The 19,470-nt window shown below is 44.1% G+C and overlaps 1 protein-coding gene across 1 annotated transcript in view; it reads left to right on the top strand.

Annotated features, from left to right (window-relative positions):
• The window catches only part of PABPC1L (poly(A) binding protein cytoplasmic 1 like), a 28,199-nt gene extending 11,085 nt beyond the window's left edge, over positions 1–17,114 (top strand). Inside the window, exons 9-15 of the mRNA XM_054980575.1 lie at positions 1,866–1,956; positions 2,148–2,261; positions 4,366–4,505; positions 5,067–5,160; positions 12,234–12,364; positions 15,187–15,275; positions 16,661–17,114. Coding sequence (XP_054836550.1) covers positions 1,866–1,956; positions 2,148–2,261; positions 4,366–4,505; positions 5,067–5,160; positions 12,234–12,364; positions 15,187–15,270 — 654 coding nt within the window. The 3' untranslated portion in view covers positions 15,271–15,275; positions 16,661–17,114. The remainder of the gene's footprint in view (positions 1–1,865; positions 1,957–2,147; positions 2,262–4,365; positions 4,506–5,066; positions 5,161–12,233; positions 12,365–15,186; positions 15,276–16,660) is intronic.
• Positions 17,115–19,470: the final 2,356 nt, after the last annotated feature.

The following is a 19,470-nucleotide window of genomic DNA, read 5'->3' as shown; positions in this document are numbered from 1 at the left end:
GTTCCTCTCATTCATGTGAGATTCCCTCAACTGTATATCTCATCTCATTGTAAACTGGTTCTTAGGAAGCCAGTCCCTGAAACTAGTTTTCTAATTTAGTGTGCGATGGCAAAAGGAGATAAGTCTGTGGCAAAAACTGAGAGCAGCCATTGCTCCATCAGCGTCCTGTTTATGCTCAGAACAGAGAATATCTGACCACAAGCTTTCGCTGAGCTCAGTCCTGCTTTGAGCTCCAGTCAAGAGGTATTTTTGCCAGTTAGAACATAAAAGTGCTGCTGGATCATGTAGAAGGTCCATGTGGGATAGCATCCTTTTTATCAACCAGATGGCCCCATAAAGCACACAAGCAGGCTGTGAAAGCAATAGCCACGTTCTGCTCTTGCCCCTCAGTAGTTGGGGACAAAACTGCCTTGGAATGTATTCACTAAGTTTAGCTATTATAGCAAACAGCCATTGATGGAATGTATTCCTTCTTTTGGCCAGTGGTTGTAGGAAGCTAAATCCCCACCTGGCAGCATTTGAGTCAGCAACCAATGCTATTCCGGTTGGTATTGCAAACAAAGATCCAAAGCAAAGAGTCTTCAATGTAAGCACTATGGTCTTGAATATGATGCATGGAATTGCAGGGAAAGAAAAGGCAGTCAACATGCTTCTTTTCTGAAAGTCTTCAAGGATTCATGCTGCTGAACGCCTTATGACTGGGAAGTGTATTTTCTATGATCGTATTACTTTCAGATGTGTTCTTAAAAATTTGGAAATGGCTGTTAATATGCCCCACCATGTTAACATTCTTTTTCTAACAACTGATTGCCTTTTTGACATTTGAAATCATGTAGTTATCTTCCTGATTTTTTTTACTCTTTCAACATGGTGCCAGTATAAGTGCATAAAAAGAACCTGCATGCTCCTTTGAAGTATTTCAAAGTTCTCCACCTGGTGATATTTGCCCTTTAAACTACCTGAGGTGTGTGACCTTGCCTTTTCCCTAAAAAGCTCAGAAGGGCCCTATATGATTCTGTAATCTTTCCTTACTTTACAAAAACCCTGTGAGGTAGGCTGGGCTAAGAGGAAATAGCATGTTTAAATATTTATACGCTGCTTTGCACCCCAGTGGTGATTCAAAATGATTTATAACATTCTTTCCCCTTCCTCCATTTTATCCACACAACAACCACCCTATGAGGTAGCGTAGGCTTGAGAGTAAATGCCTCGGGATCATCTAGAAAGCTTCCTTGTCTGAGTAGTGATTCGAAGCTGGGTTTCCAGATCCTAGCCCAACACTTTAACTGCCACAGACTGCTGGCTCTTACAGCATAAGGTGAGCTCACTGGATGAGCACCACAGCTGAGCGATTCTGCCCAATCCTAAAGTGGAAACACACAAGAAAGAATTACATGTGAAGAGCACAAGTTGGCTTGTGCAAGCTTCCCTGGGAGTGGTAGTTTTACCCTCCCCCCACTCTCCAGGCTCCTGGAGGAAAACTGAGCCAAGTGGATTTTCTTACAAAGAACAGCCGCTGGACTGGAGAGATTCTCTCTTCAAAAATCCACTAGCTTTGCTTTTCCTTCAGGAGCTCAGAGACGGTGGGGTGGGGAGGATTTTTGAAAGAGAGTGTATGTGAAAGAGAGAGAGTCCCTCCAGTTGCGATTCTTGCTAGCTGAGAATTACATTGAGCAGCTGGTTGTTGATTTTTTAAAGACTACATTTCCCAGAAATCCTTGCAGGATCCAATATGCGCCTGTGCATCTTGTGTGGTTCCATCCCTAGTGTAACATTCTAACCAATACACACTATCTGTGAGAATAGTTACCATCTTATGTTTATCTACAAGCCTGCACAGACAATACTCTTTTTCTTTTTTGTAGCCACAAACCAGAACTACTTTCTACAGTCCCAGTCCAGTTGCTCCTGTTCGACCTGCCCCCCGATGGAATGCTCAACCCTCCAGGCCTCCACGTGAGTTAAAAGTTTGGTTTTATGTGGCATGTTGACCAAATGTGGAAGTGGGTAAAACTGTCCTTGATGCAAAGCTCTCCCGAAGACATCACTGCACTGAGGAATATGCGGGCTGTGGGATGTTTCCCTGCTTAGACATATGGAATGGATGGCACAGCACAACTCCTATAAATGAACTTTCTGTCACACAGACACCCCCATCCTAAGGACTAGTGCACCTCCAAGGCGTCTGCTGTCTAACATCAGCACCATGAGGCAAGCTTCCACTCAAGCTCCACGGGTACCACACCATTCCCACAGAGTGGGTGAGTAAGGCAATGCTGGCTGCTCAGTCATAATCTAGAATGTGAAAGGAGAGACAGGTGCTGATTCTGTTACTGCCTTCCATTGAGTATATTTGGCATAGCATATGTTCTCATGTGGCCAGTTTCTGGAGGGCATGGGGCTTTCAGGGTAAAAAGCTGCAGGCAGGCTTCATTATTAGAGACTATATGTCTGCAGATAGTTTCTTTATGATAAAAGACTCTAATAATAATAATGACAACAACATTTGATTTATATACTGCCCTTCAGGACAACTTAATGCCCACTCAGAGCGGTTTACAAAGTATGTCATTATTATCCCTACAACAACATTATTATCCCTGTGAGGTGGGTGGGGCTGAGAGCTCCAGAGAACTGTGACTAGCCCAAGATGGCTTCAAGTGGAGGAGTGGGGAATCAAACCCGGCTCTCCAGATTAGAGTCCCGCCCTCTTAACCACTACACCAAACTGGCTCTATTGACTGCAGTTATTGGTTTCTCTCACACTTCAGTCTGTCCAGGAAATAGCACTCAAGACAGAGCTATGCACATAGGGGGTGTTTAGATAGGTGCCATTGAGTTTTTCAGGATCAGATACATGGGCTGCAGTGGAAGGGGAGAAAGACAAAAACTGCTCTTACCCTGTCTCCTTTGGAGAGTGAGAGCCAAGCTACAAGTGACGTCTGACATGGGTTGGACACTTGTCAGCTTCCCTCAAGATTTGATGGGAAATGTAGGCATCCTGGTCTTGCAGCTTGGCTCTCCAACTGCTGTCCAATGGACTTTTCAACTGGCACTTGTCCAACATTCCGCCAAACTGCCTGTATTCCCCCATCAAAACTTGAGGGAAGCTGACAAGTGTCCAACCTGTGTCATTTGTCACTTGTAGTTTGGCTCTGAGAGATTCTAAAGGTTTCTTTGAATGCATCTATTTATTTTGCCCCTAGATATGAATGAGGATTCATTCCTCAAACATTGGGGCACTTTTTGATTAATGGTCGCATGCAATGTGAATCTTGGAGTAAGATTAATTAGCATTGATTCACATGTTACAGAGTACCTGGGTTGGATCTGGGGTCCTCACTCTGAACGTCAGATAGGAGTTGAGGTTTGGCTTCATTCCTGAGTTTGCTGTTCCCAAGTCAGGTCGTGACCCTGGCACACATGGAGAAGGGGCTTCTGCCTTCTCTCCCGTACTGTTTTCACCCCCTGAAATGGCTCCAGAGGTGCTCTTTGGCCTGTTGGGGAACCCACTTGAATCTCAGGGAATGTGGCTTTCAGGTCAGGTAAATGGAATTGGGTGGGTGGGAGACTGAAGCTCTCCCTCCACATGCTCTGTGATCGCAGTCTGTCATGGACCTGCATACAGACTCCTCCTCCTCATCAGATGAAGAGGCCCAAGACTCAGAGGAAGAAGGACATTTAGTGCCATCACCGGAGGCAGTTGGGACATCTCTAGGAGCCCCTTTGGATGTGCTGGAGTCTTGAGGCAGCCTGTTCACCCTGGGAAACTGCCCTGCCTTTCGACTTCTCCACCCCAGAGCCTACTGTGTCTCCCCAACGGACACTTCAAACCTTCCCAAGCCCTGAGCCGCCTCAGTCCCATTGCAATATTCACCATAATCAGGTACTGCTCCTGGAGGGAGCAGACCAGCAGACCACCTCCTCACAGTAGTCTTTAAGGCCTTCGTTCACACAGAGCTTTTGCTGGAACAACATCTGTTGGCACCTGCCATGGCTTCTGAACCTCATCTTTGAGAAGGTGGCAATCCAACGGTTTATATGGGGATTCCATAGAACCTGTAACTCACATCTGATGGTTATGCAGGGTGGGGGCCCCAACCACGCTGTGTTTTATGAATGTGTGGAGTTTTTTTAAAAAGTTCTATGTCCCCAGGTCCTAGATACAAGTTACAGCTACTGCTGGTGCAGTCTTCTTTCAGCCTGCATAGCCTTTGGAAGCCTGGCTGAGGGTTTTTAATGTTTTTTGCATGGCTTCCTTGTTTTCAAGCTTGCAAAAATTGTATAAACCTCTAGGTCTAAATGCAGGTGGGTAATGATACTATTCTTCCTTAGCCTTCTGTAATATTTCGGTTTTTGTTTCAGTCAATATAGGAACCCAGACCGTTAGCACTCGGGCGCCCTCCTCGCCAACCTTCTCCCGGAGTATTTCTCAATACAAGTATTCCTCGGCAGTGAGGAATGTCCAACCCTTGGGCACTGTAACACCCATGCCAATGCAGCAGGTAACACCCCAAGGCAATGCCCCCTCTCTCATCAGAGATCATGGACTGTGTTTTCTTATCATTCATGAAAATGGAAAACCTTTGTGTTGGTGCCCTTTAACGTAGAGCCCATGGATCTCTGGCAAGTTCTGTGAGTGTTCTGGTCTTTGTGTGGGACTACTCACAATGTGGATATCTGTGGCAGCTTTGGGATTGCACAGCTGCTATGCCCTTCACTTTCCCAACGTACTGCTACTTGATACCTATTACTGATTATCTGCTAGGTGTTGTACACAATACAGCAGTCTACCTTTTCCCCTCTGTGGTTGGAATAAGGGAAGGAGAAGACCCTTTTTTTCTTCTTCTGAGAATCTTTGATGCCTCCAGGTTTGTTTGTGCCAGAGGGATCTTGCAAAGTTGTCAGCGTCCTAAGAAGGAGAGTTGCTAAGATCAAAAGCCTTTTCACTGTTTCCACCAAGGGAATGGGCATTTTCCTTGAGGACCCACTGGACTAGGACTCCTGGGGAAGTAGAATTACTTCCTTCTGGATACCATGGTTGTTTTTGCTTGGATTCCTCCTAGGTTGTAGAGCCAGCTGTTCACATCCATGGACAGGAGCCTTTGTCAGCATCCATGTTGGCTGCAGCCCCACCACAGGAGCAGAAGCAAATGCTTGGTGAGTGGAGAGTGTTGTCCTTTGGTACAAGGGAGGGCAGATTTTGCTTCTGGGAGCGACGGCATTTTTCCCTCCCCCAAAATGTTAAGTCCTGCCAGTCAAAAAAATATTGGCTTGGTAGGTGGGACCAGTCTCAAAATGCAGCTTGTGAAAACATGTACGACCTGATTGTAGTTGCTCAGTGATGCTGGGACTGCTTTATGCATATGTTCAGGTCGCATGCCCTTCCCCTGAGGCTAAGTCCTGTATTCAGAACAGGTACTGGATTTAAACCACAGTGCAAATTGAGCCCTCCATGTTTGCTTCCTTTTTATCTTTGAAAAGCAGTGTATCTGCTTGCTTTATTTTTTAGGACTCCAAGAAGAGCATTGTTGGTTGCTCATTGGTTGGTTCCATCTAGGATTGTAGGACCAAAGTATTTGGGAAGGAGAAAGAAGGGCAGGCCGGATCTCCATTTCACTTTTTGGGAGGTGCTTCAGCTTTTTAGTCCTCTAGTAGCTGCCTGCCCTGGTCAGTTCAGATGGGATGAGGATGTTGGATAAGGCAAAGGAATTAAATTACAGGAATTATATTTCTTGGAGGTTCTTCATTAAGAATTGGAATAAATACTATGCCCCATGAATTGATTCACTGTCACTTCTTCAATAGGAGGCTAGCCCTTGCACTTCAGTGCTGGACAGAGATCAGTTTAAGTACTAATGTCCTGTGCAAGACTGAGGCATTAGGCAGCACATTAGACCGTCTTGCAGCCATACTCACACCACAGATTTAAAACTAGTTTACTAATAATTCTCTCTCCATGGGGGAATTTTTTTTGAACTCTAGTTCTGTGAGAGAAGCTAGGGATCTCTTGCAGAGAATTTTCAGATTCACAAATTACAACTCCCAGAGTTCTTTGAGGATTGCCATAGCAGTTAAATTATACAACAGATGTAAATATGTTGTGTCGATATTCCCTTAGTCAATTGATTGTCGTCATTGAAGATCGTGGTGCCCTGCTATCTCTTAACTGGGTCAAAGCAGCTAGACGAGACTAGTTTTCAGATTGCCTAGCATCTTTGAAAGGTAAATTTTGGGCATGCTTGGCTTCAGGTGAGGAGAGTGTAGAGTGCAGGAAGGGAGATTAATCCTTCTACCCCTGCTTGTGCTTTGTGTATTGAAACCACCTCCATGTGCTGTTACTAGTTCTAAAGAGGAAAAAGACAAGCACCTGTCTTTTTTCCCCCACAAGGCTGATAGGATCATGGAGGAAAGGGGCAATTTTGATAGGCAGAGCTATGCTGAGATGGCTTTAATCCTTTCTCCCTTCCCTGCTCCATGCACCTGAAATTTACTTTAAAAAAGAATATGGGAGAATATTTATTTATTTACTTAAGTTATACCCTGTCTTTCTCTCCAGTGGCAACCCAAAGCAGCTTACATCATTCCCTTCTCCTCCATTTTATCCTCATAACAACCCTGTGAGGTAGAGGAGGCCAAGAGAGTATGTCTAACCCAAGGCCACCCAGCAAGCTTCTATGGCAGAGTGGGGGTTTGAACCTGGGTCCAGCACTCTAATCACTACACCAGCTCTCACATAGCAGCTTCTGCATTTTAACCCTTCATCTGATCTTTAAAGGTGTTGCTTCCCTTTTCTCTCCTACTCTTTGGAAAATTTTGGTTACTTCCTCTAGCAGCCAGAAGTGTGGGCAAATTGTTCTGAATGTTCATTCACTTTATTCACTTGCTCGATGGCAAATTACTCTGGTTGCCTGCTATTAAGTCTGAAGTCAATGAGAGCCAAGCTACAAGTGATGCCTGACACAGGTTGGACACTTGTCAGCTTCCCTCAAGTTTTGATGGGAAATGTAGGCATCCTGGTCTTGCAGCTGTAATGGAGAGCCATGGAGAACAAAATGGCTATTCCCTTGTGAAACAGCAAATAGAAGAGGAAAAAATCCACAGGGAATACAATATTAATTTACAAAATTACAAAACTGTATTCAGAGTGCAAAGGCTACAAAATTTCATCATTGTATTCAAATAAGTAGATAACAATCTCTTGATGCAATTTTCAGGCACACACATCAACAAAACAATAATCTTTTACGTAATCATACAGGGCAAGTTGCAGTAGACACACACAATTCCCAACAATCTTCTTGGAATAGTTATAACAATTCTTTCCAGGGCTCCCCTCAGCAAGTGAACGGTGAAGCCCAGCCGCGAAGCAAAGCTCCAACCCATGCTCAATCTGGGGCCGGCTATCTGTGGCAGATATCGGAATCCTTCATCAGGAGCATGTGGAACGCTTTACAGCAGAAAAGGAAATTTCCAATGTGTTTAAGTCTTACATGCCCAAAGCATAGCCTTGAAAATCTCTCACACGCAAAATTGCATCAAGAGATTGTTATCTACTTATTTGAATACAATGATGAAATTTTGTAGCCTTTGCACTCTGAATACAGTTTTGTAATTTTGTAAATTAATATTGTATTCCCTGTGGATTTTTTCCTCTTCTATTTGCTGTAATGGAGAGCCAAGCTGTAAAACCAGGACGCCTACATTTCCCATCAAAACTTGAGGTAAGCTGACAAGTGTCCAACCTGTGTAAGGCGTCACTTGTAGCTTGGCTCTCAGAGCATCTTGTCATAGCAACTGTTTTGGGCCATGGCAGCAAGGATCTCTTAGCATGCTCGGGTTTCATGGGGAGGCCACTCCTCCCTGCTGACCGAGCAGCTGGTATCTTCCTGATGAGTGGATAAAACTAAACCGTGTCATGAGGTGATGAAACTAAACTGAATTCAGCCTTAGCTGGATTATTGAAAGCTGGGCTATGCAGGCCCTTTCCATGCTGCCATTTGTCTTGCTCATGGAGTAACCCCTCACGTTAAAGTTTAAACAAATACTCCATTCCTGGGAGGATTTTCTTTCATCTGCACAGCCTAGATTGCAATGCAATATGGCATTCCTACTTCAGCCCCTGTTTGTCTCACACTGCCACAATGGTTAAGGAAGGTGAATTGTGTTATAAAAACTGGGCATGATGAGCAATCTGAATTAAGATTATTGGAATGCCATATTGCATTCCAGTGTAGTCAAATAGGTGTGCTTTGGGTTTGGAGGTGGAGGACCTGGGTTAAGAACAGAAGAACCCTGCTGGATCAGACCAGTGGTCCATCTAGTCCAGCAACCTCCACCCCCAGTGGACAACAATTTGCCTTGAAGAGACGACGTCAGGGCATAGTAGCCGTGACCTTCTCCTGATGTTTCTTCTAGCTCTGACATTAAGAGGTTTACTGCCTCCGAATAGGGAGTTTCCCTTTAGTCACCATGGCTAGTAGCCTAGCCTATCCTCCACAGATTTGTCTAACCCTGTTTTCAAGCCATCCATGCTTGTGGCCTTCACTACATTCATTGGCAGTGAATCCCACTGTTGAGTAAAGAAGTATTTCCTTTGTCCTGAACTGATCACCTGTCAACTTCATTGAGTGTCTCAGACATGACACCTGCAGGAGACCCTGTTCAGATGAGCAAAGTTGCTGTGGAGGAACATAAGGAGACAGGTGGTCCCGTAGGTATGCTGGACCAAGGCTGTGAAGAGTTTTGTATACCTTGAACTGAGCACAGTAACTGATAGGTAGTCAATGGAGTGACTGCAGGATGGTAGTGATATTCATGCTCCTACTTGTTCCTGATTAACAACTGAGCTGCAGCGTTTTGCACCAACTGGAGTCTCCTAGTTAACTTAGATGGAAGACCTAAGGATAGTGCATTACAATAGTCAAGTCTTGATGTTACCATAATATCAATCCAGATTGCCAGATTGGCCATGTCAGGGTAGGAAGCCATTTTCCAGGCTAGAGTGAGGTTGTAGAAAGCATTTTTTGTGGCTGTTTTCACTTTCTTTTCTAGTAATAGCACTGGATCCAGTAGGTTCCAGTAGATGGTTGTTGGGGGTTTTCCGGGCTGTATTGCCGTGGTCTTGGCATTGTAGTTCCTGACGTTTCGCCAGCAGCTGTGGCTGGCATCCCACAGCTGCCAGCCACAGCTGCTGGCGAAACGTCAGGAACTACAATGCCAAGACCACGGCAATACAGCCCGGAAAACCCCCAACAACCATCGTTCTCCGGCCGTGAAAGCCTTCGACAATACAGGTTCCAGTAGGTTTAACTGACTCTGCAAGAGTCTGAAAGTGGGATATCTATTTAGCTAGGGTTAATATATTATGAGACCTTGGGCTATATAATTATTACTATTTTTTTCCATTTGCAATATGGAAATAATGATTTCTTTTTATCAAATGACTGAATGCTTGAAAATGTAGCAAATAACAGTGTTGACAAATGTGGTATGTGTTACTGCATCAGATCTGCAACAAGGAACATACGAACTGTTCGGTTGGATTTTTAGCTGGCAATACTGCAAATGGCTTGTGCATTCAACCTTTGCTCAGGTGATGTGTCCAAATGGTGGCCCGCACTGGGCTTCATAGTGTGAAAATTAGGGCCAAACTGGTGGAATGTTTGTGATTGCATCTCCAGTTTTAAACAGCAGAGAGGAGGGACTCAACCGGGTTGGGGCTAAAAAGATCGGAACGTCCCCTTATGACTCCAGTCTAATCCCCACCCAATCAACAGCAGCAACTACAGATCTCCCTGGCGGTTAGTGCCCTGTTTAGCAGATAGTAATTTTCCTACATTTTTTCCTAGTTCATATGTTGTTTACCTTGAGCATTGTCCCCTCTCACTGCCTTAAAAAATAACCACCACCACTAGATAGACAATCAAGTTTTAAAATCCAATTGTGTGCATGTTCTGCCAGTGAAAAGAGACATTCCTATTTCTCTGGTTGATGTTGATAGGGAAGGGTTCTGTTTTGTTACACAAATCCAGTTACTACAATGTAGTTTTAGATTTCTTAAGAGTGTCCCTCCCTGCCTCCACATTTAAAAAAAAAATTACATGGCCAGATTATTGGGTTTTGAAGGGCTACACAGCTTTTCTGCAAAATTTTAGCGTCGTTTGAAACCTATTAACTTTGGCCCCCAAACCTGAGAGGAAGAAGGGCATGTGTACTACAGTTATGTAAAGAGCAGCAGGGAGTCAACATTGGGACAAAGACAGCAGGAAGAGGGATTCTCGAAGAGGCCACTGCACCATGAACTTGACCAAGAAGTAGAAGTTGCTTGTTCTAGGTTGCACTTTTGATCTTAGACAGTTATCGGGGGAAATGCTGAAAGGAAGAGTTGACTTCTTGCATAATATCAACTCCTTCTTGAAATATTTTGCTTCTGATATGGGCCAGCAGTGTGCTAGTTGCAGCAGCCAGGTACTGCCACCTGGTTTCATCCCACGACCTCAGCTGCTTTCCATTTTTGTCCTCTGTTGCATGCTTGCTGTCCCCCTTCATAATCTTGTATGACAAAACCCAAACACTGTAGCCAGTGATTCAAGCTGATGTTTTATCCGTTGTGACCTTTTCAATCCCCTTTTAATAGGATGAAACCACAAGGGAAAAGAGATCTCAACTATTACAATTAATGTTGGAAAGATGAAGTATTCTTGGAGAATGATGGAATTGGTCAGCCAATTATATCATTTGACAAAGAGGAAAACAAGAGAAAATGTTTATGTATTGATTGCAAATGTCGTCAGGGTGCTGAATGCCAGAATACACTTAAGGAACACTGCTTAGGGGGCTTTAATCTAGCAACTTTGGTTTAGGTGGCTTTAAAAACAAGATGGATTTATCCACAGAAGTTGGTTTCAGTAGCCAAAAATATATCCTCCATATTTGGAGGCAGTATATCTCTGGCTATTGGATGTTGGGAACAAGTAGTAAGGGTGGCTTATCAGACATGTATCCTCATTGTGAGCTGGCCATTGGTGAGTGACAGAATACTGATTCAATCTCATCCTCTAAGATTTTTCTTACATTCTTAATATGGTTAAACCTGTTTAATCTCTGTGAGTAGTGACAATAGTATCCAGCTATTTGGTCCATCACGACTTGGAAGTGCTTCAAGTTCACACCCTCTGACTTATGACACTATTAAAATTCCCTTGAAGGAACCTTAGAAGTCTCCTTGCTCCGTGCAGGCTTTATATCTTTATATTTTTCAGAGAGGCCTTGGGAGGAATACGGGCAAAGCTCACAGTTTATCTGAATTACTGTTCCCTTTGGACAGCCCAGGCAGATATCTGGTGCTAGGTATCTGGTGCTTCCATGTGGGTGCTAGTATTCCTGGGCACCCTCATTACCTGTTATGATTTTGAAAATCATCTTAGCCTTTAGGAACATCTAAAATGTGCTTACACATCTTTGGAAGGTCTCATGTAGCTTTCCCCCCTCATTCACTAGCTGCTTCCTAGCACAGTTGTATTCTTGCACAGACTTTTAAAAGCAATATTTCTTTATCCTGCAATATATGAACAAAGTGTTAAGAAGCCTGGTACTGAATGTGTTGCAGATTACACTCGTGTTACAGAGAATGCTTGCTCATTTGGCCTATACCACGCTAAATATCCGGTGTTTTATATAAGTCTCTGGCAATTACACCCACGTAGAAGTGTGTTCCATTACTCTTTTATCACAGAGCCGTCTTGTCTAGTCCTCAGCTATGAGTCAGGGCTCTCCAGCTACCATTCTCTCACAGGGTAGAGAAGCAGGATGTGGAAAAGTGCTCTATAGAACAAATGATTTCAGATGCATTAAGCAAGAGAGAAGACCACAAGCAAGAGTGAAGGCCATGCGCTGTAGAGGAAGACGAGGATGGTTCTGAGGGGGTGGGGTCTTGACCCCATATAAGGCAATTGAATCACAGCATGAACAGAACGCCTTCACAATACCATCTAATTTCATGGGCTGCCTATCCACAGCTACTTGCATACCCTGTTCCTAGTCATGACACTTTCTGATGCTCAGGAGGGGTATCTGAGGCATTAGGGAGGGTGAGAACCTTGTTCTATTACATGATATCAATCTAGGAAAAGCTGAAAGAAGAGGTTGCTGCCGCTTCTGCTTCATTTGAAAAGGCGAGGGCTTCCATTCCTTGAATATGACAAATGTACTGTTCTGTTTGTTATGCACAGGCGAACGTCTCTACCCCCTAATTCAGGCAATGCACCCCTCAATGGCTGGAAAGATCACAGGAATGCTGCTGGAGATAGATAATTCGGAGTTGCTACTTTTGCTGGAGTCACCAGAATCCCTCCACTCTAAGGTACTGGAGAATTGTGCCCAAAATTTCCCAAATCTGAAATAATAATATACAATCATTGGATTTATATGCCGTCCTTTGGGACAATTTAACACCCATTCAGAGCGGTTTACATGGTGTGTTACAATTATCCTCACAACAATCACCCTGTGAGGTGGGTGGGGCTGGGAGAGCTCTGAAAGAGCTGTGTCTCATTCAAGTTTACCCAGCTGACTTCAAGCGGAGGATTGAGGAATCAAATCCAGTTCTCCCGATTAGAGTCCTGCTGCTCTTAACCACTACACCAAACTTCTTTTCAGTTTGATTTTGATTCTTGTTCCTTCTTTAGAGGCCCTGGTAGCCTATGGTAGCCTTTGTCCTCACCATGTCCTTGAGAGGTAGGTTAGGCTTAGAGATCAGATAAAGCTCAGTGAGATTTATGTCACAGTAGAGATTTGAACCCTGGGCTCCCCAATCCATGTCCGAGCATGCTTTTTTTTTAAAACTGAATTACATTGTGCTGGATTTCTTGAATGTGCAACTTTATATAATTTGCATGCCTGCAGAATGTGCATTCCAGCATGTGTGGTCAGAATTTGGAATGTATTTGGGATTGGGGTGTGTGTGTTGATTTGGGACCATCCAAAGCCGCTAGTAAGCAAGCAGGTTCCACTTCTGATCACTCAAATCTCTACTTTGCCTTTGTGCTCTTTCATGCCCAGAAGAATCTTTTGGCTTGGATGTGTGTGCTTTCTGACTCTTCCTTGTGCATCTCTGCGTCATACAACGGTTTTGTTTCAGTATGGTAAAAATACACACTTTCTTCCTAAAATTAAAAACAGTTATAAAAAATGACTCTGTGTTCTGGGGAAGATGAAGGAGATACTTACATGACAAAGCTGTGACATTAATTTTGGGAAAGATACGGAGCATGCAGGATTTAGCTTCTAGTTTTGACTGTCTAAAACAGCAGTCTGTCACGTAAAGTCTTGCAGTCTGTCTGGATTAGCCCCGTGCAAATATATCATAGTACAAGGAAGAATAAGGGTTGGATTTTACAGATCCATTCCACTTGCGGCACTTTGCTCTATCGCTGGAACAAAGTACAATTGCTAGTGGGAACCGATTTGCAGGATCCATCCTACATTGAGCTCTGCGCTGCTTCACTCGCACCAGTTTAATGATAGAGGAGCCATTTGAAAATCCGCCTCGGTGGCGTTTCATAGAAAGTTTGTGATACGAGCACTTTCTAGATGTTAGCAGTGTAGGCTCTGGTATATCTTAGGAATGATTTTGAATTTGATTAAGGAGTGAACGAAGAGAGTATTTAGGAACTACAGCTTTGATAGAAAGCAGAGAAACAGAATAGATACTAACTACCTTACTAGACTGGGAGAGGAGAGACTTCTGGGAAGAAGCAGCAAGTAGCCTAAGAATACCAATCTGGAGACATGCAAGGAGGACAGAAGAGAGGAGGAAAGAAGGATCTTATTTTACTATCTGTCAGGTTTGCTGCCCCCTGCAGGTATTCTGTGTCTCTGACTTCTCTGTAAATGAGACAATTGTATTTCCAACAAGCAGAACTATAATCTGGAGAATCCAGGTTTGGGGGGCCCTTGGCAGAGTGCTCAGAGGCCCCCCTCCTCTCCTCTCCCCACTACTAGGCCCTCTGCTTGTACTTCCTTTCCTGCCATCCCTCCCATCACCTCTGCTCACAGTCACCTGTAGCCCTGACAGTGTGGGGGTACTGCATTCACTGAGTGTGTAGCACCTGCATGCCTTTCCCTGGTGGCACTGAGTAGCATGTTCAGCTGGGAGCACAGGTGGCAATGGTGGAGTGCTTGTGAATTGGAGGGGAAAGGGTGCATGGGTGGGTGGCAGGGAAGGAATATAAAGGGTTGGTTAGTGGCCATGGGTCCTACCAGAAGTCTTGGGCTCTGGCAACTGCCCCACCTCAGAGTATGTGCTTGGAAAATAAGTTGTAAAAAAAGTGGGTTTTTTTTAAAGGGGGGGGGAGAGAATCTGGTGGAGGGGAAAAAACCAGGCTGTTCTTGCATACGAAGAACATATAAAATGGGAGTGTGGCTGCATTTACCTTAATGATTGCTTTCAGATTTGATGATAAAAATCCCAGGAGACCATTTAATAGACATCAAGTGAGCTGTACTGAGTACAATCTTTTCTTTTTCCCTCTGTCCTGTCTGCAGGAACTTTTCCTTATTGGGAAAAGGAGCAATCAGGGTTGCTTATAAAAACATCTGGGGGTTCTTTTACCTTTCAGTATGAGAAAGATTTCCATGTACCTTGAAAGTTCACATACTGCATTTTGAAGGCTGGGCCCAATGAAAAATTATGTCCCTGGCTCTGGAAGGAAGGAACAAGTCCTTCCAGTACTTCTAAGGGACTGTGTGACTCACTCTAATGACTTACAGTAAGACTGCAGGTTTTGAATATTCTTTCATTCCGGCTCTGTGTATTCAGTCTCATTAAAAACTTTATACAAATTTGAAATTCATACAGCAGAAAGAGATAATGTACCAGGGTGCGTTCGACATAGGAACGCATTCCAAAATGTGATCCTTCACAAATACTTGCTTGCATTCTGTTGTGATGTAGTCCAGTTTTGCAACTTCATTGTTCTGCATGCCCTAAATTCTTGATACCAAAACAGTGAGGCTTATTTAATAGCTCCTTTTTGCCTGTGCAGCAACTTTGCTTTTGGGGAAAGGGGACGCTGCTAGGATAGCTGAAAGGGCTTAGGCTATCCAGGATGTTGCTGAACCACTCGTGCTGTGGTACTGCTAGGGTTTTATTAAATGACCATGTTGGGCTTTGCTTTTTCTTAGATAGAAGAAGCGGTTGCTGTCCTGCAAGCACACCAGATCTCTGAATCCACCCATAAGAGCAGCTCAACAGCATTCCTCCAGTGACCAAGGTGGGTGGGCATAAAGTAGTCTGTCCTTGTCTGACTGCAACATGAAGTGCCATAAGAACTGTTGAAATGCTTTTCAGCTGATTCCATTAGGAGGCACTAATCAAAATGTAGCTTCTATATTGTGATCTGAAAAATAGCAAGGTGGGAACTGTGTGGTGTCATGATGGAGGAATGATAGAGGTATTTCATTTCAATGAGAGCTGGGGGAGAGTGCGAGAGAAATGCAACAGGCTCTGGCTTGTCAGGGGTGGGGCTTGGCTTTTGTGACCAGCAAAGCAATTCTAGCCAAATGTTGACAAAACTCCAACACTTTCCACTGTTCTCTTCTGCAGGCATGGAGGGTGTTAAAGGGTCAGGAGGAGGGTTGTAGCCAGGATGGGACCCAGTGGGTGCACTGTACCTTATCTGAAATCCTGATTTGCCACTCTTTAAATTTTTTAATAGATTTATAATTGGCCACATTCTTCAGTAAAGGAATCTGCTTTTTAGAATAGGAAAATGTATGGCTAAAAAAGGGGAGGGGCACCCCCCCCAAGTGGTAGTGCTCCGAATACCCCCTGTCCCACTGGATTTTTCTTGATGACTATCATCTGTAGTTCAGTGATCCTGGGGGAAAACCCCTCTTCAGACATTAATGATACACAGGCATAGGCTTGCAAGAAAGTTCTAGAAATTTCTTCCGGTTATAAGGAAATCACTGGGGTGGGGGAGCGTCTTTATTTGAAACCCTTCTTAGAAGTATGGTAGCTCTACCGGTGAGAAAAGGCTAGCTACAGCCCTGTGTGAAGAACAGTTTTGAAGGGCCGGGGTCTAGCAGGCTCTAATTCAAAATAACTCATAAGCTTGCCCCTTCATACACTAGTGTGAGCATAAGGTCGATGGAATAGTGAACTTGTCCTGGATTTGTGAAGCAGCCATTTTGTCTGCTTCATTGCATGTTCAAATAGCTGGTCAAACAGCCTCTTTTTCTTCCACTGTGCTGTAGCTTGTATGCATCGTGCCTTGGGAATTATCCTTTATTGTTGTACAATCTAGTCTGAATCATGTCTCATCCCTTCAGCTACTGAAGGAGTTATTAAGTAGAAACAGGAAGATAGTGTATATCAGTGATAGTCAGCAGCTCGCAAAGAGCCACATTAACTTTAATCCCTGGCATGAAGCCTGCACCTCTTGGAGGCTCACAGCCTCCCCTCTCCTTTGGTGGTGGCTGTTCCAAGGTAGGACCCACCTGCCAACCTTTAGTCCCACCAGGAAAATTCCACTTAAAACACGGGGTAGGTGTCCCTTTAGGGAATGGTGCTCAAAAGAGCCAGTCAAGCTTGATAGATACTCATATGTGCATTCAGTATAACTTCTGCATTTAATAAACTATGTATCTGATGCAGGAAAAGGAAAACAGACACACCTGTTGCTCCAAGTAACACAAGACTGAAGAGAAAGCAGCCCCATCCGAGAAGCACCATCACCAATATGTTATCAAAGTCGTCTTCTGTATATGTATAGGCCTGGTTCTTGTGCAAAATCAAGCCATTTTGAATTGTACTTTCCTTTGCGCACTTAAGAGCCACTGCAGTTTCTTTTCCCCACTGACAAATTGTACCTAGGTTTGATATATATGTATAGATCTCACACAAGGGCTCTGCCGGCAGCCCTACTAGTATGATGGGAGAATGAAATGGAACAAAATCAGTTCCTCTGTAACTGAACAACGTAACTCTTGGTTGTGTTTATTCAGAAGTTAATTTCTCAATGCTGATCCTTTTTATTAGCTTTAATCTTAAAAACCAACACAGGGGCCTGCACTGATATTTTATTTGTTCCTGTTGGCACGATAAAGAACATAAGCCTCACTTCACCAACCCTCTGTGTCCTTTTCTAAGAAGTTTTTCATTACCAATCACTGTGTAAATGGGATTTCCAGTTGTGCTTCAGGAAAAGCACCCCACTGCACCTCAAATGTTAGGGGACAAGCACGTGTGAACTGTGCTAAGCTAAACTGGAAATCAGATGTGGCCCTTTGCAGCAGCTTGCCTCAATGCCTTTTTAAAAAAAATATCACCCCTAAACGATGTTTTTCCACACTAGTTGCCTATGTCACTTTTGTGCCCGGTGTCTCCTTCAGTAGATGGACACTGTATTTTGCACAACTGCTGATTACCTCCTTCAAGGAATACTTAGCCATTAAGTAAAATGATGAAAATGAACTGGTAAGAGTTAGCAGGGATTGCAGCAAGAGCTATACAGGAGTAATATACTTTGAAGTGTGCAGGACTTGCAAATGGTTCCTATCCTTAAGGTGGCTTTAATATTTAATAAGTAGCTTGCATTGCATGTACTGGAATTATAGTGTTAACATTTTGATATACGTGAAAGTAAATCTCACATCCTGAAGCAGTACAAGGGTAGAAATCCTCTGCCTTCCTTTCCTCTGGCTGAATAAGGTAGAAACTGTACCTACATGCCACAAAGCTGTGTTCAGTCCTATCACATTTGATGGGGAAAAAGCAGTACACCTAAGTAGCTAAAGCAGCTTTTCCTAGAAATCTTGAAAAGAGCAGGATGTAGGGAGAGAACAGCAGCAGCAGCTAACTGAAGTGAGACTCTCTCTCTATTGTATCTGAAAAAGGGAGCTTTGACCCTTGAAAGCTTATAGCCTGACAATGTTGTTGGTCTTTAAGGTACCACTGGACTTGAATCTAGCTGTCTCTCTCTGCTGAATACCAATGTCCCAGAGCTCCTCTCGGGAACGTTTCAATGGAAAGAAGTGCTCGTAATATATAAAAGTAAAATCAGTTTTAAATGTGGATTGCCAACAGCGCTGTTCTGAAAAAGAATGTATGAATCCAAAATCTCAGGTATTTACAAGATTTCTGGATCTGCAAATCCTGTGGTGAGGCCAAAGCGGAGGGGCGCCCCACTGTTCCCAGCTATGTGGGAAGGTGGGTGGTGGCAGCGACCACCGGGCCCGGCGGGCACAGGGAGGGGACGCTCACACACACACTTAGAGCAGAGGGGAAAAAAGTTTTTAACCTGTCCCTGCCTCTCCAAATAGAGAGAGAGAGAGACACCCCGTCAACATGTTTCAGCCAGCTTTTAAAAAAAAGCAGGGGCAGAATCCTCCATTCCTCTCCACCCAATTTTAAAAGCAAGCAGCCAGTCTTCCAAAAGCATATTTTAAACACACACACAAGAGCCGTGAATGAGGTTTTCCCACAAAATACAGTGTTTTAAAAGCAGGTTAAAAACAGAGTAACAGAAAAACAGCCATTCCTCCTACAAAGCCGTTTTTTTAAAAAGCAAAAAATGTTTGGAGTGCCCATGGCTACAGAACACCCCCTTCCCCTTCCCCCTCCCTCCCCTGGGTCTCTTCTCCCAACTGGTGGTGTGTTGTTGCTCCATGGTTGGAAGGAAGCCCTGCTGATCAAGGAAAGCTGGCCTTCCATTCGGGTTTCCAGGGCGACAGAAGGAGGGCAAACAAAGCTCAGGCATTCCCCTGGCTCCGTTGCCCCGGGAATAGATTACTGGTGCCTGATTGTCTACATCCCTGATCAGATCCCGATGGCCCGAATCAAACCCCGATGAAGCCCCCCCCCAAACGCTGTATCGGTCGCCGTGGACGGCATCGATCCGCTGGGTCCTGATTGCGCAAATACCATTATCGTAGGTATTTTTCTATTGTAATGCTGATCGTGCCCATCTCTAATCATAGGGCTGTGCAGGGCCTTGAGGTGCTATTCCCTAGGTTGACAACCAGAAAGTCTTTTCCTCTATCCTGCCTTCCGAGGCCTAGTCTTTGTGTGCAGCATCATGTGGTGGCATAAGAAGCTATGCCCTTTCAGACTAAAAAGGAGGGGAAAATATTGTTTTGGATTTTTAATGTTTACAACAAAAACCACTCTTTAAGCAACAAGCACACAGGTGTGCTTTTTAAAGCTTGGCCTGGACTTTTCTGTGGGGAAGTATTTTTTAAAAATCATGTGAAATGCTGTGTGAAGTGGCATCATCTACTATTACCACCACAGGATTCTCCTGTAGAGCAGGCCTTAGGAAGTCAGATTTACCCATGCACCAGAATAAAGTGGGAGAGTGGACTGTACAACTGCAGGTAAAGGATACTTTTTTTTTTTTTAGTATGCCCATTTAAAAAGCTTATGAGGGATGCCAGTTTTAACCCAGTCTACATACAACCCATGGT

Source organism: Eublepharis macularius, chromosome 5, assembly GCF_028583425.1.
Source record: "Eublepharis macularius isolate TG4126 chromosome 5, MPM_Emac_v1.0, whole genome shotgun sequence".
NCBI lineage: Eukaryota > Metazoa > Chordata > Lepidosauria > Squamata > Eublepharidae > Eublepharis > Eublepharis macularius.
The sequence above is the reverse complement of the archived record's forward strand: the minus strand, read 5'-3'. Positions and strand labels throughout refer to the sequence as shown.